The sequence below is a fragment of the Sinocyclocheilus grahami genome, unplaced genomic scaffold, assembly GCF_001515645.1.
Source record: "Sinocyclocheilus grahami isolate Dianchi unplaced genomic scaffold, SAMN03320097.WGS_v1.1 scaffold2001.1, whole genome shotgun sequence".
Lineage (NCBI taxonomy): Eukaryota > Metazoa > Chordata > Actinopteri > Cypriniformes > Cyprinidae > Sinocyclocheilus > Sinocyclocheilus grahami.
The window spans coordinates 23,431-48,017 of NW_015507180.1; the positions used below are offsets into that span (position 1 = coordinate 23,431).

General features: G+C 35.4%; 1 protein-coding gene across 2 annotated transcripts in view; it reads left to right on the forward strand.

The window, feature by feature from the left end:
• The window catches only part of LOC107573665 (actin filament-associated protein 1-like 2), a 48,608-nt gene that overhangs the window by 595 nt on the left and 23,426 nt on the right, over positions 1-24,587 (forward strand). The window contains exons 2-3 of one of the 2 annotated variants that reach the window (XM_016260102.1): positions 16,416-16,553; positions 17,691-17,824. In XM_016260102.1, the coding sequence (XP_016115588.1) occupies positions 16,416-16,553; positions 17,691-17,824 (272 nt within the window). The remainder of the gene's footprint in view (positions 1-16,415; positions 16,554-17,690; positions 17,825-24,587) is intronic. The other variant, XM_016260103.1, reaches the window with a different exon arrangement.

The window sequence follows — 24,587 nt, forward strand, 5'->3', positions numbered from 1 at the left end:
CAGTATAAAAACCATTACGCCTATGGAGAGTCCTCATGAACCATAAAAACAAACCTGTGTGTGTGTGTGAGTGTGTGTGTGTGTGAGAGAGAGAGAGAGAGAGGGTGTGTGTGTGTGTTAACGAGTTGGAGTGCTGAGAAGAAGTGTTTAAAACTCATGAGGTAGTTGGTTTAAATCTCAGAAGGGGTGTTTTTACAGGCTGTCATTTTGAGCCATTGAGCAGTCGCTGACTGTCCCTGTGAGTCACTTGGATAAAACCACTAGTTAGTATTCACTAACTGGGCTAGTAATCATAGTTTTTATACCAGTTTTGTCTCGTTTAGTCATAAGTCACAAGTCTCCAGTTTCATTAACATTTATTAATGCAGTTGAGTCTTTTATTCAAAGTGACTTACAGTGCCTGAATGTCTTGAATCAGTGCCACTGGGATTCGAACCTACAACCTTCTGCTAACCTACATCACCCCTGTAAAAGATCATCCATTTCTAAACACATCTTAGCAACTCGTTCATAGCTCAAAAAGACAGAAAGGTGTTGAATATTGAGTGCTGAATTCTCGTAATTGCAGTTATTGTAGCCTTGTAGATTTGATCATTGTTCTGGAATGTCAATAATAGTCCTCCAGTTTCCCCAATCAGCCGCGTCGCCACAAACCAAATCTCAGGAGAGGCGCGAGTTTCTCGGTTTGTTTAAGGAAAGGTCAGAGAGCAGTGCTAATTTCACCAGCGGCGGTGTAGTGTGAAGTCTGACAGGAGTTAATGAGCTGCTCCACCGCCTTCCAAACTCCTTTCTGTTTCTGAAAACAAAAACCATGTTGAGAAACAAAACTGAAATCATAGATAATATTACTGTTCAGCTTCTATGCACTTTTTTTCTTGACATTTTCCATAATCACAATCAGAGTTGGAAGATATATGCAACATTTGCTAAATATTCAAAATGATTGTGTTTTCTGATATACAATTAAACAACACGGTTAAGTTTGAATCATTTTAGTTAATCAGTTTTTAAAATATTTTTCAGTTAATCATTTAAAAGAAAAAACTGTTGACAGTTGGATGTTTGCATGTCCGGTAATGGATGGCTAGGGTGAGAGATATGACAGGAAGAAAGGGGGATACAGGACTCAGAATTGTTGCAAGCAGATTCAAACCTGTGTTTTCCACTTCAGCACCAAGGCTCAGAAAGTCAGAGTATTTCTGAAGACTCTCTGTTGTCCTTCAACTAAGAATCAGAAGAAAACCAGACTGAGAATATATCCGGCTGCAGTGTTCTTCCTCAAGATGCATGCCATTTTGTTTATTAACTGCTAGAGCGCAAAAAGTTAAATTAAGTTAAATTAATATTTGTGTAACTTTAGAAAGTGCAAAGCAATGAACAGCGACTATCAATGGGAATTAAGAAAGTGGAGGTCATGTGATCTGTCAATTACTGTAGTCAGGGTCTGCAAGATGAAGTGAGGATTTAGTTTTAAATGTTCTAATTTTATGTAAATAAATGTCACTCTGTGAAGTTACAATTGAAAGAAATAAAGTTGCAATTAGGGGATATAAAGTCACAACCGCTCTGTTGTGTTTTTACTTTTTTTGTTTCAATAAAAATACACACTACTGTTCAAAAGTTTGGGGTAGGTAAGATTTGTTTTATGTTTTTGGAAAAAATCTCTTATGTTCATCAAGACTGCATTTTTTGATTAAAAAAAAGACAGTAAAAGAGTAATATTGTGAAAAATTATTTCTACTGTAATATATTTAAAAATGCAATTTATTCCTTTTTATGACAAAGCTGAATTTTCAGCAGCCATTAAAGAAAAGAAAAAAACTTTTTAACAGAAGTGTATGTAGGTAAGGTAAAGGTTGTTTGTTGTTATTTTGGTGCATACAAACTAATTGTGATCTTTAGATTTATCAAGAGAAATCTGTGTGGAAAATATGCCTTGATTTTTTTATTTTCAGAACAAATACATACTGTAAATATGTACTGAATATTGTCAATAATTAAAAAAAAATATATATATTGAGATATAATTTTTAGCTTCATCATTTAGCCAGGTCATGCTTGTTTTTTTTTCAACAAAGTTTGTTTCCTCTTCCCTGTTCTGTCACTATAGGTCAAAACAAGAATGTGACCTCACACACACACACACACACACACACACACACACACATTTTCTGTTTCTTTCTCTTTCCTCCATTATATAAATTGCATAACATCCACCACAGAATGGATTAATTTGTCATATCTCATTCATTCACACATTGTCTCATGTGGTTTGTTAGGATCTGTGCCTAGACCATTCAATCCTATATCCCCCTGCTCAAAACACAGCTTAAATGAGTTCTGTTGTTGTATTTCTCATATAAAAAACTCACAGCTTGGATTCATGGAGTTACACCCCATAGTGCCATCAACTGCAGTTTAAACATATTTAGATGCAAGTGTACGTCTGTGTTTCTGTGTTTACTCATTTTCTAAACAGAGTGCCACTTGAAAGGCTTTGGTGGCCATCATGTTGCAGGCACAGGATATGGTGATAATGTGAGGACAGTGCTTCTTATATCAAACTCTCAGCATCTCTGGGTTATTCAATTAGACTCTGCTGCACCCTTCTTTACTTTGGTCGGTTCAAGTGCAGATTTTGTATTTCCAGTATAATGCATCATATTCAGAGGTGATTGGGATGGAATTGGTGAAACAAACTACTGCAGAAGGTCACAAACTTTTTGTTACATTGCTCAGATCTGTGTAAATATTTATGACCCACAATGTATGAAAATATTACAGACAAATTTTGAATTTATATATATATATATATATATATATATTGCTTGTATTACAAACCAGTATTTAACACTTTTAACTTTTAATGGATGGCTAGGTTGAGACATATGACAGGAAGAAAGGGGGATACAAGACTCAGAATTGTTGCAAGCAGATTCAAACCTGCGTTTTGCACTTGAGCACCAAGGCTCAGAAACTCAAGAGTATTTCTGAAGACTCTGTTGTCCTTCAACTACGAATCAGAAGAAAACCAGACTGAGAATATATCATAACATATGCGGCTGCAGTGTTCTTCCTCCAGATGCATGCCATTTTGTTTATTAACTGCTAGAGCGCAGAAAGTTAAATTAAGTTTAATTAATATTAGCGTAACATTAGCTTTTGATCAGGCTGAGAACTAGCGTGTTACCATGGACCTATCTTTGAGATTTCATTCATTTTTCTTTTTGGACAGATTTTCTATTGTGTCAGACAAAAGGGTCAGCTGTCAACAAGGGGTCAAATCAGTTGACCAGAGTTTTATATACCGTTTTGAAGCATTTTGGCCAGTAACGCAAAATGACTCTCTGTGTCCCCACCAACACAAACACACAGAGTGGGTGTTTGAGGCATTTCCGAAATGTTGACGACGCCCATGTGCCTCGGGGCATTCATTTATCTAATGAATCAAATGCAGAGGGTGGTCTCGCCTCCTCACAGAACGTGACATCTCTAGAATGAGCCTGAAGTGCTTGTCATGTTTGCATAAATATGAATGGAACTACTGTTGTGTGAGAACATAAGATGAAGGGCTGATATTTTACATCGATTAATAAAAAAAGCAAGTCATTTGTGGTTCATGCATACAAAACTTTTTTTGTAAATATGCAGAAGGTCCAAACATGAGTTTACGCTGTGGAATTAATATAAAGAGATTTACAAGCAAATGCTCTCAAACGATGAAACCATTTTTCTTTACCGTTCAGTAATGAGAGGGAAGGTTAAATATAGAGATAATGAAGTGACAGAGTACAACTTATACAAAGTGTATAGTAATTTTCCTCGTCAAACAGTTTATGGATGGTTTATGTGAAATGGGTACAAAATATTCAGTATCACTTTCTATAATGTAAAGTATCACTTTTACTTTTTAGTGTGCACAGACAGTAGATTACCACAAAAAAAAAAATCCTTGTCTCAAGGTTTGTGAAAAGCTGCTGGAAAAAAAATCTGTTGACAATTATGCATTTTAATTAATCATTTTAAAAAAATTTCATTATTTTTTACATTTATTATAATTGTTTTTTATTACATTTTAAAGTTCTGTTTTAAATAAGTTCTTTTGAGCTTTCTATTTATCCATTCAGAATTTTTTTATTCATCTACTGTATATGTGACCTGTGCTGGCAAAATGAGCAAATTTTCAAAACAAGTTATTTTTTTGGAATGCTACACTTTACAACCAACCCAGGTGAAGCCGATGGTCCGAGGGAGCCCGGCGAGGCCAAATGCCCGATGGTCCACGCTGGAGTCATGGGAGGAAAGAGCCCAGGCGTAGGAGTTAGGGCGACAGGTAGAGGTGGAATAGAGCACACCAAGGCTGGAGATGGAGCCACGGGCTCATCACGCCCAGGAAGAAGTGGCTCCCAGCAGGCCCGCGGTGTAGCCACGCCACTGAAAGGAGGAACTGAGGGACTGATGGGGGACGGTGATGACTGGGCGGCAGGAGTGGCTGGGGACTGAGGAGGAGAATGGAGGACAGCACAGAAACCAACCAAAAAACAGGGCATTCATAATGGCAGTCTGGAGAGGCGGTGGGAGAGGGAGGCTGGGCAGGTTTAACAAGACTGAAGAAGACGAAATAGATTCTGGCAAGATCATGGGACACAGGGAATGTATCTCCACACTCACCAAAACTGTCCAATAAGTCTAGCCGGTACTCTTTCAGTGGCGGGACGGTGGGCTGGGCTCGTATCCATACCCTTGTATTCCATGAGGACTCCCATGGCGATGGACTCCCTGGTCAGACTCATTAAGGTGCTTTGGCTCCATGGCGATGGTGTACGCTGTCCTCGGGGGGGTCTCTGGTTTGAAATTCTTCTATCAGAGTGGTGATGGGCTGGGCTCTAGGTCAGACTGCAAGACGTCTGCGAGGTGAGGCTGGACGTTGATGTTGCAGTCATCACCGAAATCCCTCCATCAGGCATGGTGGCAAGTGTTGATGAACTCCTCTACGTGGTCCTCCAGGCTGTGGCCGTTTTGAAAAATGAACACTGCTGTTCCTCTCAACAAACTGTTGCCCCTCCATGAGGCAACATTAATGGATGCAATTTCCATTAATCTTTTCATTTTTGAAGGTCTGGTCTTCTGTCACAACCTGGTTGTTAAAAGCACACGAAGAAGAAGATGAAGAATCAATAGTCTTTAATAATCCACACTGAAGAGAATCCAAACAAGGCAGGCAAACTAAACACAACCAAAACACTGACAAGACCGGACAAACTGAACTGAAATAAGAGGATCAAGAGGCACACCTGAACAGAATGACACCATCAACTCAGAAACCATCATCTAGACAATGAGTACATTTACATGGACAACAATAATCCAATATTAACATGATTAAGACAATACTCTGATTAAGAATCTACCATGTAAACAGATTTTTGATTACCTTAATCCGGCTAAAGTCATACTCGAAGTAAACGCAAATCGAACTAAGACATGTTGAGTATTCTTAATTTAGTCGCATTATTGAAGTGCAGAATAGACATGTACACACCTTAATCACAGTATTACCGTCGTGTAGGACTTTTCACCACATTTTGCGACAGGATACACACACGGCATGTCAACCGTTGGACGGCAAACAAAAGAGCATGGCTTCAAGCAAGAAGGCACACTTTTATCCGCCGTCATCTGTTTACACGTATAGCATAACATATTATTAACTGCACTTGAAGCTTTCGTAAAATTAAAAATGAAACACCCAAAACTGTATAGTACCGAAGATGAACTGTATGTTGATACGGAGGGAACGTCGGATGGCATCGCGTGGGAACGTAATGACGTGTGCCATTAATCGATCTATGTATTACAACATAGTAAAACGGGAACATGAAAGGAATATTCTAAAAGCAACTCGTGTAAACACCTTAATCATAATATTCTCTTATTCAGAATAAGGTAAATAATTAGATTACTGATGTCCATGTAAACATACTCAGTGACTGGTAACTAGGGATGTAACGATTCACTCAACTCACGATTCGATTCGATTCACGATTTTTATTTCACGATTCAATCTGAATCACAATTTTTATTTTTTTTATTTTACAAAATGAGATTTAAGACAAATTATAAATTAAATGTGTCCTTTTATTATTGCTTGGACAAAATACTGCACATTTCTTTGTGAAACTGAAATATAACACTATAATAATATACTAATATAGCACTTGTAAATTATTGCTCTTTTGTTGGTTTTGATTGCTTCTATTGTCCTCATTTGTTAGTCGTTTTGGATAAAAGCGTTTGCTAAATAACACAATTTAAATAGAATGTAAATGTAAATAACAAAACTAAATTGAAATTTTAAAACAAGCCCCAAATCAAATAAATAAGTAACACAAATAAAAGAAATCATAGTTTGTTCATATAAACAAACTAAGGCTTTGTCTGTGCTCTTTCCATTTAAAATTAGAGGCAACCACTGCATTTTATTCATGATCCAGATGCTGCATATATGCAACGTGAGCAGTTTTTAATATAAATTACATTGTATAATTTCGAAATTTGAAGCAACAACAGAATGGTTTGACTTCAGTTTTGTGAAACTATGCATAAAAAATATCTGCATGAAACCGAAACAGCAGACGAGCTGAACGCTGTCCTCGGGGGGGTCTCTGGTTTGAAATTCTTCTATCAGAGTGGTGATGGGCTGGGCTCTAGGTCAGACTGCAAGACGTCTGCGAGGTGAGGCTGGACGTTGATGTTGCAGTCATCACCGAAATCCCTCCATCAGGCATGGTGGCAAGTGTTGATGAACTCCTCTACGTGGTCCTCCAGGCTGTGGCCGTTTTGAAAAATGAACACTGCTGTTCCTCTCAACAAACTGTTGCCCCTCCATGAGGCAACATTAATGGATGCAATTTCCATTAATCTTTTCATTTTTGAAGGTCTGGTCTTCTGTCACAACCTGGTTGTTAAAAGCACACGAAGAAGAAGATGAAGAATCAATAGTCTTTAATAATCCACACTGAAGAGAATCCAAACAAGGCAGGCAAACTAAACACAACCAAAACACTGACAAGACCGGACAAACTGAACTGAAATAAGAGGATCAAGAGGCACACCTGAACAGAATGACACCATCAACTCAGAAACCATCATCTAGACAATGAGTACATTTACATGGACAACAATAATCCAATATTAACATGATTAAGACAATACTCTGATTAAGAATCTACCATGTAAACAGATTTTTGATTACCTTAATCCGGCTAAAGTCATACTCGAAGTAAACGCAAATCGAACTAAGACATGTTGAGTATTCTTAATTTAGTCGCATTATTGAAGTGCAGAATAGACATGTACACACCTTAATCACAGTATTACCGTCGTGTAGGACTTTTCACCACATTTTGCGACAGGATACACACACGGCATGTCAACCGTTGGACGGCAAACAAAAGAGCATGGCTTCAAGCAAGAAGGCACACTTTTATCCGCCGTCATCTGTTTACACGTATAGCATAACATATTATTAACTGCACTTGAAGCTTTCGTAAAATTAAAAATGAAACACCCAAAACTGTATAGTACCGAAGATGAACTGTATGTTGATACGGAGGGAACGTCGGATGGCATCGCGTGGGAACGTAATGACGTGTGCCATTAATCGATCTATGTATTACAACATAGTAAAACGGGAACATGAAAGGAATATTCTAAAAGCAACTCGTGTAAACACCTTAATCATAATATTCTCTTATTCAGAATAAGGTAAATAATTAGATTACTGATGTCCATGTAAACATACTCAGTGACTGGTAACTAGGGATGTAACGATTCACTCAACTCACGATTCGATTCGATTCACGATTTTTATTTCACGATTCAATCTGAATCACAATTTTTATTTTTTTTATTTTACAAAATGAGATTTAAGACAAATTATAAATTAAATGTGTCCTTTTATTATTGCTTGGACAAAATACTGCACATTTCTTTGTGAAACTGAAATATAACACTATAATAATATACTAATATAGCACTTGTAAATTATTGCTCTTTTGTTGGTTTTGATTGCTTCTATTGTCCTCATTTGTTAGTCGTTTTGGATAAAAGCGTTTGCTAAATAACACAATTTAAATAGAATGTAAATGTAAATAACAAAACTAAATTGAAATTTTAAAACAAGCCCCAAATCAAATAAATAAGTAACACAAATAAAATAAATCATAGTTTGTTCATATAAACAAACTAAGGCTTTGTCTGTGCTCTTTCCATTTAAAATTAGAGGCAACCACTGCATTTTATTCATGATCCAGATGCTGCATATATGCAACATGAGCTGTTTTTAATAGAAATTACATTGTATAATTTGGAAATTTTAAGCAAAAACAGAATGGTTTGTCTTCAGTTTTGTGAAACTATGCATAAAAAATATCTGCATGAAACCGAAACAGCAGACGAGCTGAACGAGACGCAGATTCTCTCTCTGCCAGCAGGTGGCGCTTAAAGCATTTCCTTGGTTTCCGCTGTAAACAAAGCAGCGCTGCACTTATGAGCTAAAGTCATACTCGAAGTAAACGCAAATCGAACTAAGACATGTTGAGTATTCTTAATTTAGTCGCATTATTGAAGTGCAGAATAGACATGTACACACCTTAATCACAGTATTACCGTCGTGTAGGACTTTTCACCACATTTTGCGACAGGATACACACACGGCATGTCAACCGTTGGACGGCAAACAAAAGAGCATGGCTTCAAGCAAGAAGGCACACTTTTATCCGCCGTCATCTGTTTACACGTATAGCATAACATATTATTAACTGCACTTGAAGCTTTCGTAAAATTAAAAATGAAACACCCAAAACTGTATAGTACCGAAGATGAACTGTATGTTGATACGGAGGGAACGTCGGATGGCATCGCGTGGGAACGTAATGACGTGTGCCATTAATCGATCTATGTATTACAACATAGTAAAACGGGAACATGAAAGGAATATTCTAAAAGCAACTCGTGTAAACACCTTAATCATAATATTCTCTTATTCAGAATAAGGTAAATAATTAGATTACTGATGTCCATGTAAACATACTCAGTGACTGGTAACTAGGGATGTAACGATTCACTCAACTCACGATTCGATTCGATTCACGATTTTTATTTCACGATTCAATCTGAATCACAATTTTTATTTTTTTTATTTTACAAAATGAGATTTAAGACAAATTATAAATTAAATGTGTCCTTTTATTATTGCTTGGACAAAATACTGCACATTTCTTTGTGAAACTGAAATATAACACTATAATAATATACTAATATAGCACTTGTAAATTATTGCTCTTTTGTTGGTTTTGATTGCTTCTATTGTCCTCATTTGTTAGTCGTTTTGGATAAAAGCGTTTGCTAAATAACACAATTTAAATAGAATGTAAATGTAAATAACAAAACTAAATTGAAATTTTAAAACAAGGCCCAAATCAAATAAATAAGTAACACAAATAAAATAAATCATAGTTTGTTCATATAAACAAACTAAGGCTTTGTCTGTGCTCTTTCCATTTATAGTTTGTTCATATAAACAAACTAAGGCTTTGTCAGTGCTCTTTCCATTTAAAATTAGAGGCAACCACTGCATTTTATTCATGATCCAGATGCTGCATATATGCAACATGAGCTGTTTTTAATAGAAATTACATTGTATAATTTGGAAATTTTAAGCAAAAACAGAATGGTTTGTCTTCAGTTTTGTGAAACTATGCATAAAAAATATCTGCATGAAACCTATTCATGATCCAGATGCTGCATATATGTAACATGAGCAGTTTTTAATAGAAATTACATTGTATAATTTGGAAATTTTAAGCAAAAACAGAATGGTTTGTCTTCAGTTTTGTGAAACTGCATAAAAAATATCTGCATGAAACCGAAACAGCAGACGAGCTGAACGAGACGCAGATTCTCTCTCTGCCAGCAGGTGGCGCTTAAAGCATTTCCTTGGTTTCCGCTGTAAACAAAGCAGCGCTGCACTTATGATCTTTAATATGCATTATACAGAGGCAAGAGGAAAAAATACCATCAGTGAGCAGTTCTTTAAAAAAAAACATTATTTTCTTAATGTGAAAAACATTTAAAAAATCTAAAGAACCTCCATACCATCAGTGAACAGTTCTTTAAAAAAAACATTATTTTCTTAATGTGAAAAACATTTAAAAAATCTAAAGAACCTCCATTGATGTCAAAGGTTCTTCATGGAACCATTGATGCCAATAAAGAACCCTTATTTTTAAGAGTGTAGAAGAAAAGACTTCAGAAACAAAGCATCAGTAGAACCTCGAAGCGATAAAGGATTCGGGTCTGTGTGTGTTTGATTTCGACGGAAACCAGTAGCTGGATTCTTTGACCTTTGAAACGTCGTTATGACAATGCTCAATATTTATCCTCCACGCATTTTACAGTTCCTGCACCAAGTGAGAATGGGTGGGGCGACTTCTTATCGGACAGTTGTTATTGGCTCAAGTCTATGAGAAACAGTGGAATGTCAAAGGAATCAAATGTGAAAATATCACAATAACACATGAAAGTGTTTTTTTTTTTAATTCTCACATACGCAAAATCTGCTCAAAAATGGAAAATGGTCTAAAGTTGCCTATACAGTGTGGCAGTGAGAAGTATTGGAGTTTGGAGAAGAAAAGAGGGTAGTGTGAAGACTGAGACCTTGAGAATGACAATCTGAAGGGCAGAGAGCCTCCGTCAAAGTCAGCCATTGACATCTGGCTGGAGCTCTGTTTGCTTAATGACTTTACTGTTAGCACTCCATCGCCAGCTCTGTCACGTCTGAAGGTCCGTGTGAAAATCTCTTTTTTACAGGAAGCTTTCTGGAATAGGTGCTACTGTATGTGATATTTGCCATCTCCTTTACAGCCCCAATTTCCTGACGAAAAACTGCTTTTTTGGTATTTTCTGTATAATGTTTAACTGTGCGCTGTACCTTCACACACATCTTTTATTTGCATTCATTTGTTGTTTATGTTCATTTGTGTTTGCAAAATCCAAAGTTACTGGATAATATGCATTCAGTTGTATTGTAAATTCAGTAGTAGGGCTGCCGAAGTTAACATGTTTGTTTTTGCTTGATGGCAAGATGGTCTTTTTTCTGGATTTATTCATTTATTCAAATAAATAAATTAATACATGTAAAAAAAAGTTAAATAAATAAATAAATAAAAATGTAATACAGAAAAGTATGTACACCACTTGAATGATGAGCACGTTTTAATTTCTAAATTAAAATTATTTAATTTTTATTTATTTATTTTTTTGATGGCATAAAAAATGTCATGATGACTCTCCTGATTATAATGAGGGGGAAAACTCATTCAAAGATTTATTTAAAAAGTTATAGATTTTTTATTTTTTTTATTTTTACAATATCCATAAAAATTATAGATTTAAAAAAAAAATTCAAGCTATTTTAAAACAACTTACCTTACATTTAAAATCTTTTTTTAAATAAATAAAAATGAAGATGTATAAGGAAAACGTCATTATTTTTAACAGGATGGTTATACCACTTGACATTTCATGGCAAGTCTTGACAAGTCAAAAATATTTTTACTTTATCTTGCAAATTTGTCTTTGACCCATCGATAGAATGGTAATGACCATCATGTACAAAGTTTCCCCTCAAAATCTATGCAATAACAGCAAAAAGTAAACCGATTCCATGTGGGCCTGCATATCTGTTAGTAACATATCAGTGATTCTTACTGATATCTATAAGATCTATTATAAATCTATAAGATATATTATAAATACCTCTATTTTTTTATATGTGGTGGGATTTGCTGCATTCTCATGGGTCTTTTTACAGTTCTTGAAATGTTTGTTTGAGCAGCGCTGCTGAGGCATTGTTAGATGTCTACTAGTACTCACCCATGACCCCATATAAACCCATGGAAATTCAGATGTTTACTCCCAGGAGATGAAGCCACAGCTGGAGCCCCAAACCACCACTGCACCCTGCAGACATGGGACTGAGTTCAGAATAGACACAATCGAGATGCTCAGCTCTGGTACCCTGTTTGGGAAAACAAGACAGTGTGAACCTAGAGCAGTGGTTTGCACAGACCAGAAGTTCAAGCTCTGTTCAAGCTCAGAAGTTTATAAAAGTATCGCAGTGCATTTGTGTTTTATTTGACCAACCTTGATCTGAATGATAACAATTGGCCTTATTCACTAGATGTAAAGTTCTTCTGTGTGTGCAAATATGAGATAATCTACATAATTATCAGTGAATGAGACCCACAGTTTTACTTATTTTAACTGAATTTTTTGTAGTCAAAGCTGCTGATTTTCTGCTGACTGCAGGTTTCAGTGAGATTTGATTATAAAGAAGAGTCAAAGAGACACATCCTTTGAAACTGCACCATTGAATCCTGTGATCCTTTCGCTGGCAAATGATAAAAGCTTGGCCTCGGATAAGGAGCCACGTTTACACTTTTCTTCTGTCTCTGGCCCTGCGGAAACCCTCCACGATTTCCGCCGACTTGCTTTACTGATAGCCGATTAACTTGCTGCATTAGCATAACGTTATCTGATTAGTTTGCTAGCTTAGCAAAAGCGCTAACAGATAAGGACTGAAAACAGTTTTTAAACGTAAGTGTGAACTGAATGTAATGTTTTCAGACACTTACAGTAATTGCATGTTAACTGCAATTAAATAAAAAAATTATTATAGTATTAATTTATAGTAAATGCAGTTAGTTGAACATGCTTTTTGGACCAACTTAATTAAGACTTAAGTATATCTTTATATGTAATTTCAAAATTACTTCTACTGTCTTTGAAATATGGTTAAAGTGTACTGCTGAATGTACTGACAAGCATTTATGGTAAACTAAAATATACTTTGGTGTCATTTATATTGAAACTTTTATGTCGTATTTAAATATTTTGTTTTTAGAATTACACATTTTTAATGAGGAAGTTGCCATTTGAAATGTATTATTTTTAAATGTAATATTGAAATACACTGTACAGTTATAATGAAGTACTTAACATGTGCTTTAGTATGTTAGTCAACACATCAAAATAAGTGTACTTCATTAAAGCACGACAAAAGATAATTAAAACATAATGATGTACTTTAAAGTAAAACTTTTAATTTTTAGTGTACTTTTTAAAAGTATTATAACATAGTTATGAAAGTGTCTCTCTTTAAGTGACCTGTTATTTCATTAGCATTATATTATCTGCAAGTAAAATTTTTTAAAATATATTTTTATATAAAAGTGTGGGGTACACAAGATACAAACACTAGGTTTTTACATTTTCTGAAGCAAATATGAGTGACACTTAGCTGTGCAAAAGGTTAGAAAAGCCCACCCTCTATTTGCTGATAGTCTGGTCTCTTGATACGTTATGTGCTGACCTTTAATGCCTAGATTTGGGAGTTTGTTCATATCATTAAACTTAAGTATGAGCAGAGATGGGCATGAATACATCAAAAAATATTTTGTTACAAATTACAAATATTTTCTCATCAAATTTATTTATTTAAAATACAAAATACTGGTTTGAGAAATGTATTTCATTAAAATTCAAGTAATTTGAAGATACAAAAATGCATGCAATATTTACAAGCAATCATTTGAAGTGCAAGAGACAGTGCCATTACAGTAGAGTAAGATACAACACATTTAGTAATAGTGGAGTTAGAAACACACATAGTAGAGAAAGAGAAGCGCTTTCCCCTCCTTGAACAACTTATAAACAACATATTCTTTAACTCTAACACTAGACACTAAAATATTATTGAGCATTAGGCAGGATGGAGTCTATTTACTTCAGCTTAATAATTTATTCTTCATATTGTAAAACTTTTAATTGAAGAATACACACAAAACTGACCTTCAACAGACAGAAAACTTAGTAATGAAAAACCCTATCTTTATCCTCGAGAAAACTATCTTTATTAGTAAAATAAGCACAAAGATGCAAATAACAAACAATAGGACTAATACAATTTAGGAAAGATATAAAAATAAAGATTATTATAAAGATCCTTTACGTTATTCATGTACAGTAGTCTAACAGCATTTTAGTAAGAAATAGAAATTGAATCATCAAATGCTAAATAAAACTGTCTTTACTCTATGAATGAAGATAATAATGATCGTTGTTAAAGCTACTTAAGTAATTCAGTAAGAGCAGTGAGCAGTTATTTTCTCTTTGTCTTATTATCTGATTACGATTAAGGATATAGACAGCAGCAGGTATGTTAGACTGCTGAAACCTTAAGACGCATACATGGATCCAATATATTGATCCATATTTCTTCTAATTTCTTATGTTCACTTCAGACACAACCGACTGTGTTTACTTGAATACCATCAAGCATGTCTATTTTTCATTCATGTTTCTTAATCGCTCTAACGCGTCAAAAATTAAGTATTTTTGTGGAACAGTATATACTGTCACACTGCCTTGTCCTAATCAAGAGGATGGCTCAAGCGATTTCACTGTCAACAATGAAGATTAACTCCTAAAAATGCTGATATTTAGCTGTTAAAGGGGCTCTATGTAGAATTCAGAACCCCCTGTTATTATAACCCCCCTTTGTTACATGCTGTTCACACATTGGCAATAAAAAAGCGATTAATACTTGAAAATGCTTTTATATAGCCCCTTTAAAAATTTTATTTTGCCCATAGAAACAAGTTGCTAACTCTAGCAAGCAGGCAAATTGACAAGTTCTAGAGCAGCACAGCTATTTACAATTTGCTATTTTCTTCTTTCCTGTAATGACATTCAGTGAGCAATATCTGATAGTATATATATCAGTACATACTTAACCAATTTGCACTGAGCACCAAAACAGCTTCTTTCATTGTTTTTTTTCCAGTTGGATCCAACTATGGGCAAATTAAGATTCCGTCTATGGATCCAACAGGATGTCATATGATTCACTTGCATCTAGCCAAAAACTGTAAAAGGCTGTAGTTGATAGTACTATCAACACAGGTGAAGAAATGTATTGTATTATCTGAGAATAAGATGAGCTAGGCAATATCACGTTCATAATTGAATGCGATTCATCTGCGATTTTGCCTAATTGTCAGTGAACTACGGCTCTGTGTAGTAAATGCCGCTCCATCTGATAGCAGGTGATGGAGATTTACTACTAATCACGGAACCGGCTTTACTGACGAGATGCGCATGACAATCGCATGCGATTAATTGCACAGCCCTAACAAATTACAATCAGATTTTTTTTGTCCAGCAAAATACAAATTACAAAATACTCACAAGTACTTACATACATATTGTAAATACATTTAATTAAAATCCTACCCGTCTCTGAGTATGAGCAATAATAATAGTGCTGCTCATCTGAGCAAACAGCATGGACTTCGAGAAGCAGGCTGGGAGAGAGTGTCAGATGATGTGTGAGAAAGAGTGAGAGAGGATTGACTGCAGCACAAAGGCCCACTGATGTGTGTCTGTGTAATATACACAGTGTGTGGAGTCTCTGTGTTTACTGTGGTAAGGGCTCAAACAGTGGCCTGGTTGACTGTAGCCAACATAATAAGGGCAAGACAGAGAGCAGGCCTCACTTTAAACCATTATAAAACAGGTAGAGGCCTCTTTTCCTCCTCAAGTCACCAAATATCACAGCAGGATCAAAAATCTGTAGGTGTTGATTACAATTCCAGCCATTCTGGATGGTAGAAATGCATTTGATTCAATATTAAAATGACTCTTGAAACGCGCAGTAAAGGTACAGCCTCAGCGTGTGTGTTAGAGGTGCATGTGTTGATGTTTGTGTAGATACGAGTCTAATATGATGAATGGCTTCGGCTGCAGGAATGCACTCTAACCTTGTTATAAAGTCACTTTAGTATAAATAATGCGAAGCAGCATGGAGCAGCACACTCATGTAGCTGAGAGAGTAAATAAATCAGCAGTTTAGGAGTCCTCCGCTTCGGTCACAATATCAGCGTCTTGAAGGAATGATTGAAAATCTCACCTAATTCAATCAGCACGGCTGTTTACTTTTGTGGTTTAATAAATTGAACACAGATCGCTCCTGTAAATAGAGCTGAAGCTATTACAGGTAAGTCAGGCTGTATAGTTTTTGACTGCATTCATGTTCGTTCATTCTGGATTTAGATATATTCATAACTTCATAACACAGCTATTTCCCCTTCATGTGCATTTGGACATATTTGGATGTTTCTTCAACTACAGCACTTTTAGGGCAGATTTCAACTTTCTACTTTTTGTTAAATAAATTGAAATGGGTTTTGGAAACTTTTCATCATGCCTTCGTCTAACTGAATTTCAAAAGGATGTGAAAATGATTTGTGTGTATTGATACATAATGATTTTTTTTTTCTGTGATTTTGCAGTGCTGGCTCGGCTGGTTTCAGACCTGCAGGCGTTCTTGCTGGTTCTGGACAGTGAGAATCTCAGTTATATCGCTCAGGCCCAGAAAAAATCCATCTCAGAGCTGCTAAATAAACTGCAGGACAATAAGGATGCACCAGGTAACCACTTGACTATATGAAGTCAGTTTGTAAATTATATATGCAAATATGCACTACTGTTGGTGAGATTTTTTTATGTTTTTGAAGTTTGCTCACCATTTATTAGATCAAAAATCCAGTACAAAACTGTAATATTATGAAATATTATTACAATTTAAAATAACTGTTTTATATTTTCATATATATTGAAATATTATTTATTCCTGTGATGTAATGCTGAATTTTCAGCATCATTACTCCAATCTACAGACTGTCACATGATTCTTCAGAAATCATTCTAATATAATGATTTTTTTTGTTTTTTATCAATGCTGAAAACAATGGCTCTGCTTAATATTCTTGTGGAAACCGTGAATCATTTTTTCAGGATTCTTTGATGAATAAAAAGTTCAAAAGAACAGCGTTTGTTTGAAACAGGAATCTTCTACCACATAAATGTCTTTACTGTCACTTCAATTTAATCTATCAGTCTTTATAAAAGAGTTTAAAAAGTATTCAAAGTAATAAATAAAAAATATATACGTACATATTAAAATTACACCTAACATCTGAAAGGAAGTGGATATATGTAATGTTGAAATGTTTGTTGATTAAAATGATTCATTCCTACTGCACTTGTTTTTTAGTTAATGCATATTTAGTTCCTTTTAACAGTAGAGTTTTTAGGTGACTTGTTTCATTTCTAGGTGGTATTTAACAGTGATCTTTAATGGTAATTAAATTCCACCATACAAAGAGTGCACTTTTGTCAAACATCCCATCTGTGAACTACCGCTGCAGCACAGCCCCGACACAGCCATCATGTTTTATATGCTTTTTCATAACTGTCTGAGATCCACCCGCAGCTGTAGACACTGAGCTGAACTGAGAGCATTTACAGGATAAAGAGAGTCAGTGCAGGGTCACAGAGAGGTTGAGAGGGACAGATGTTCATTTCAAAGACCACTGCTCTCATATAACCCTTACATATGAAAAAGATCATCTTTACCATCTTTACTGCTACATCTTTAAGACTTGTATATGTAAATCTCTGTTATGAATGGCTAAACTCTTCATTCTGCAGTTTGTAGCTTTCCTTTGGGTTTTGAGTTCTTTTTTTGTGTAAATAAATGATGATTGTATGTGTTTTATGTTTAGTAGAGGATGCGGAGTACATGATTATGAACTGTCCCTCTGGAGGCCCCAGTGATCTCAGGGAAAGCACCACTGCTGAGGCTCATTCGACAGAGGAAACTCTTTCAGTCAGCTCTACTGACCTCCTGCAGCCCGGGGTGAGTCCAGCCCTCTTGCAATAACCACTACATGATATAATAACACTTAATGAAAGATTTATTGACATGGTATGAGCTCTAAATATAATCTTACAGCTTTTTTTGGCTCGTCAAAGAAGAGAGATTTTTTATTTTGTATGAAAGCCCATTTTACATGCAAAGCATATATTGAGTTGGTGTGGACCCTGTTTACATAATACATGTTCCTAGTCTTATCTTGCAGCATTCCTCTGTTCATAGTCAGTTTTCCGAAGAAAAAAATGTTTGTCTTTCTAATCTTCCATCAGAATGTATTAACTGCTGCAGTCACATCACGTCACATAGCCCTACCTATTTTACTCATTGAATATTTAGTTTTACTCAAAAATACATCATGTTACATTTATTTAGTGGGCTTGGAATTCTGTTTTATATTTACATGTTTCATTTCAGTGTTATTTTAATATTATATATTATGACATTTCCTGTTACGTTTGTGTAATGGGCTCGGAAGGTCATTTTTTGTTACATTTTTTACTTTCAGAGTTATTTTAATATTATTTATATACTATTACGGTATTTATTCATATTTGAATTAGCTTTTATTTTTGACTTTAGTTAATAAGTACTTATATTGCGACCAGTATCTTCTAACAATTTTTACTGTAATGGAAAATTTTTCCACCAGAGGTTTCACTCTGTATGGTGAACTGTGTGATTTTTTTTGTTTGTTGCTTTTGCCAATATGACAGCCACCTTGGATATAATTCTATGAGCAAAAAGCAGCCTAATAATCAAATTGCCAAAAAATCTAAATAACAGTAACAGGAAATATACACTACTGTTGAAATATTTGTGGTCTGCAAGATTTTTTTTATGTTATTGGAAATTTTGAATTTACTTGGTCAAAAAAAAAAAACAGTAACATTTTGCATTTTGTTTTACAATTTAAAATAATGTTTTCTATTTTAATTTATTTTAAAATGTAATTTATTCCTTAGATGCAAAGCTGAATTTTCAGCATTATTACTCACATGATCCTTCAGAAATCATTCTAATATGCTGATTTGCTGCTCAAAAAACATTTATTATTATTATTATTATTATTATTAATGTTGAAAACAGTTGTGCTGCTTCTTTTGTTTTCACTTTACAATTTCATGCATCCTTGGTGAATAAAGTATTAATTTCTTTTAAAAATGAAAACTAGTTGTGTAGTTTCATGGCTGATTTCGATTCACCCACCATGTAGTAAAACTGTTTTTACCCAGGCTCATATATACTCTCTGAGTCTATATACTCTACAGAGTCTGCTATGAAGTATTTTTAGGGAATGGTAAAATTAATGGGGCCTGGGACTAAATTGTAATGCTTCCCCCGGGCCCAATAAGTACCCGGGACAGTCCCATCTATCGACTGTGGTGTGCCTCTATGTGTTTGACAGTTGTTAGGGATATAGATGTATAATGTAATGAATACCCTAAAAGCATCATGTGCCGTGATGTGTATTTTAAGAGACACTAGCTCTATGGCCATAATAACAGGGCAGATGGGCAGGCTGCACACTAGCGGTTACGAGGCCCAGAGCACCGGGTTGGAGCAGGGCTTGTGTTGTGGCCACCTGATGAGCATCTCCCAGCTTCAGTGCAGCCTCACTGTGGTCTTGCACCCTCATCTCACCCAAGGGTTGAGCAGGGCACGGGGTCAGAGGTCAAATCCTGCCTCGTAACCAAGGTTTTTCAAGTGGGCAACCACATATGAACAACAGGGACGGGAAGAATTGAAAGGGAAGAGCAGCGCTGGAGGGAGAAATGCTATGAAAACACACTCATAAGAAGAAGACACAGAGCAGTTGTACGGCCACATTAGTGAAGTCCGTGAAATTTTGTGCTCAAAAAAAGTATTTTGTCAATAGTGTAGTGATGTATAAAGCACCACTCGAACAAAGTCACTTTCAAAGTAAGCAGGTCTCTGTTGGTCAACAGCAAAATTGCATGACCAACTTGAACCTGTTGCGATGTCTGTGTGGGGGAAATCTTTCGCTTTCACGCAAAATTCCCAATTGTGTAGATTCCTATTGAAATGACTGGATTTTCGCCTGTGATGTGCCAAACAATGGTAAATGTGACTTTAGAGTTATCTTTAAATTGTGGTTAGTTGAGTTGTGCTGAACTAGTTTCTGTGAAGAACAGCGAGAATATTTGGGAGTGTGTTGACATTGGCTTTTGTTTGTTTGTGTAATGTACTCTGTAATCTGTAGAAGATAATGTCCGTCCACTAAATCTTCAAAATAAAAAAACATTGTTTCCTATGTTTAGGTTAAATAATCAAATTAAATCACATTTGCTGACTTATAATAAACAGATAAAGGTTTAATCCTGTTTTCCAAGGGGAAATTCCAAGGATTTCTTAAAGGAATAGTTCACCCCAAAAAATAAAAACAAATAAAAATAAAAATAAAAAATCTGAAGGCAGTTGCTATTAGATGCTATTTACAAGTGTACATAGCTAAATAGATCAAGAATGAATACAATACAATTCTTGTGTTGTATGCTATTTATACCAGTGCTATTTTAGTTATTTGTTTATATTTTAAATTAGATTTGATTTTTATATTTTCTGTTTTCACTTTAATTTTAGTTAAAGTTGTAGTGATTTTGTTGTTTTTGTCATTTTGTGAAGTTTTCTGTTTTTATTCATTTTAGTTTTAGTTATTTTAGTACTTTAAGTTAAACTAAATGAAAATAAGCTGAAAAAAGTTTACTTTTTATATATTTATATTTCATTTTATTTCAGTTTATTTTATAAAACATTTCATAGGGCAATTTTACAATTTTAATAAATTATTAAACTCAAAGTTCTGTTGAATTAAATTGATTAGTAAAATGTAATTAGACCATTCAAATATAATCCAGAAAAATTAAAATGGAAAATGTAGAATTTGGGGTACAAAATAAAACTGAACATTTTGGGAAGAAATAAAACAAATATTATAGGGACCTACAGGAAGCCATTGTATGATTTCAGAAGACTTGAAATATTAAAACACAAATTATGTAGACTATTGTTATGTTTTTTTCTTTTTCATTTCTTGACAACCTTGATGACTATGACAATATATCTTCAGAATTTTTTTCTTTTTATTTCACTGAGTAAATAATGACAGAATTGTCATTTTTAGGTGAAATCTTCCACAAATGACGTCACTGTATTTCCTCTGCTCTGTTTTCTTCTAACAACCCAGCATGGACGTTTCTAGATCACGGCAATTAAGTGCAATAGGAAGTTCACCTAATTCCAGAACCCTGAGCGAAATCAAAAGCCTACTTGAAAAAGATTTTGGGGGAGGAATTGAGGGGGGCGGGCCCTATCTTTAACAGGAAATGCCATGTTTAAGTGAGAGGCCCGGTTCGGCGACCCAATGGTGCCTTGTGATTGGCTGGAAGGGAAGCAGAGGGGAGGAAGAAGACTTTGGGAGGATAATTATTGCTGTCTACGTGAGAGAGGACAGTGATGGAGTGATAGAGAGATGGACTGATAGAACAACCGCACAAAGGGAAGGAAGTCGGATGGTGCGAGGAGGATCTCCTGGGAGGTGTTGGAGGGCTTGAGGTCAAAATCCTGGGGTTTCCATGCCAACCAGACGTTCGCAGTCCCATGAGCATGTGCACTCTGAGCCCGTAGATTGGGCACGTATGCATGTTTTGAATGTTACGGCCGTTTGGTGTGCGTGGGAGTTTAGAGTATATATTGCACTGATAATGAGCAGAAAAAGAACCCCATCAAAGATGTGATTTACTCCTATTTGTGTGTCATTTACATAGTAGCTCTTGAAGTTAGCATAAAATCTGCTGTTGACCCCATATATTTATTTATTTATTTTACCGTATTTTCTTAATACATGTTTCTGGTCTTCTTAGATATGTAACATATATATATATATATATATATATATATATATATATATAAGTAATATCTATAAGTAAAATACACTACCGTTCAAAAATTTGGGGTCAAAGAAATTTAAAGGGGTATCAAGGAATTAGTACTTTTATTCAGCAAGGACACATTGATCAAAAGTGACAGTAGAGACATTTATAAAGTTACAAATAATTCTAAATAGTCTATTTCAGATAAATTCTGTTTATCAAATAATCCTGATGGAAATGTATCCTAGTTTCCACAAATATATCAAAAAGCACAAAAATATTTCTGAAGGATCATGTGAGACTGAAGACTGGAGCAATGATGCAGAAAATTCAACTTTGATCACAGGATTACAACAAATTACATTTTAAAATATATTCAAATAGAAAACGGTTATTTTAAATTATAATAATATTTCACAATATTACCTTATTTACTGTATTTTTGATCAAATAAATTCAGCCTTGGTGAGCAAAAGAGACTCCCAAAAACATTGAAAAATATGACCCACCCTAAACTTGTGGATGGTAGTGTATATTATATAAATAATATATATATAAGAAATATCAAATTATTTTCATGTTATGACTGATATTAAAATTCTGTACTTTTTGTCTGAATAAAAATTTTAAACATTAATAACTGAAATCAATCATTTTAAAGGCATCACAACATTATAATGTACTGTATAAAAAAAAGTATATGCGATTTCATGTGAGGAAAAAAAAGGGGTGCCAGTATGGTATATGATCCAGGCAATTTTAAATAATTTATCAATTAAACTGTTCCAAATGAATCTAATAAATCAGTGGTTCTCAACTAGTTTGGCCATTGGACCCACATTTCCCATGGTCATCATGCCGCGAGCCACTTTTTTAGGATATATATATACAGTGGGTACGGAAAGTATTCAGACCCCCTTAAATTTTTCACTCTTTGTTATATTGCAGCCATTTGCTAAAATCATTTAAGTTAATTTTTTTTCCTCAGTAATGTACACACAGCACCCCATATTGACAGAAAAACACAGAATTGTTGACATTTTTGCAGATTTATTAAAAAAGAAAAACTGAAATATCACATGGTCCTAAGTATTCAGACCCTTTGCTGTGACACTCATATATTTAACTCAGGTGCTGTCCATTTCTTCTGATCATCCTTGAGATGGTTCTACACCTTCATTTGAGTCCAGCTGTGTTTGATTATACTGATTGGACTTGATTAGGAAAGCCACACACCTGTCTATATAAGACCTTACAGCTCACAGTGCATGTCAGAGCAAATGAGAATCATGAGGTCAAAAGGAACTGCCTGAAGAGCTCAGAAACAGAATTGTGGCAAGGCACAGATCTGGCCAAGGTTACAAAAAAAATTCTGCTGCACTTAAGGTTCCTAAGAGCACAGTGGCCTCCATAATCCTTAAATGGAAGACGTGTGGGACGACCAGAACCCTTCCTAGAGCTGGCCAAACTGAGCTATCGGGGGAGAAGAGCCTTGATGAGAGAAGTAAAGAAGAACCCAAAGATCACTGTGGCTGAGCTCCAGAGATGCAGTCAGGAGATGGGACAAAGTTGTAGAAAGTCAACCATCACTCCAGCCCTCCACCAGTCGGGGCTTTATGGCAGAGGGGCCCGACGGAAGCCGCTCCTGAGTGCAATACACATGAAAGCCCGCATGGAGTTTGCTAAAAAAACACCTGAAGGACTCCAAGATGGTGAGAAATAAGATTCTCTGGTCGGATGAGGCCAAGATAGAACTTTTTAGCCTTAATTCTAAGAGGTATGGGTGGAGAAAACCAGGCACTGCTCATCACCTGTCCAATACAGTCCCAACAGTGAAGCATGGTGGTGGCAGCATCATGCTGTGGGGGTGTTTTTCAGCTGCAGGGACAGGACGACTGGTTGCAATCAAGGGAAAGATGAATGCGGCCAAGTACAGGGATATCCTGGACAAAAACCTTCTCCAGAGTGCTCAGGACCTCAGACTGGGCCAAAGGTTTACCTTCCAACAAGACAATGACCCTAAGCACACAGCTAAAATAACGAAGGAGTGGCTTCACAACAACTCTGTGACTGTTCTTGAATGGCCCAGCCAGAGCCCTGACTTAAACCCAATTGAGCATCTCTGGAGAGACCTAAAAATGGCTGTCCACCAACGTTTACCATCCAACCTGACAGAACTGGAGAGGATCTGCAAGGAGGAATGCCAGAGGATCCCCAAATCCAGGTGTGAAAAACTTATTGCATCTTTCCCAAAAAGACTCATAGCTGTATTAGATCAAAAGGGTGCTTCTACTAAATACTGACCAAAGGGTCTGAATACTTAGGACCATCTGATATTTCAGTTTTTCTTTTTTAATAAATCTGCAAAAATGTCAACAATGCTGTGTTTTTCTGTCAATATGGGGTGCTGTGTGTACATTAATGAGGAAAAAAAATAACTTAAATGATTTTAGCAAATGGCTGCAATATAACAAAGAGTGAAAAATTTAAGGGGGTCTGAATACTTTCCGTACCCACTGTATATAACAGTTATCTGTATAAATTATAAAACACTATCACGAGGTAATGTTTAATTTATTATATTATATTATATATATTTATTTATTACATTTTATATTATCATCTCACACATGCATCAGCATTTTCTATAATGTCTAAATTCTAAATCAAAATACATATCTGATATGACTTAATATATAATTAGCATCAAACAAACAATATAATTCATATTCTCAAGGATTAAAGATTAAACGGGAAAAAAATAAAAATGATTGCACAACCATCAATTAGGTGACGATATGCACTAAGCATGTAAACGACCACTGAATAAAAGAAGAAGAATGAAACAGCATGGC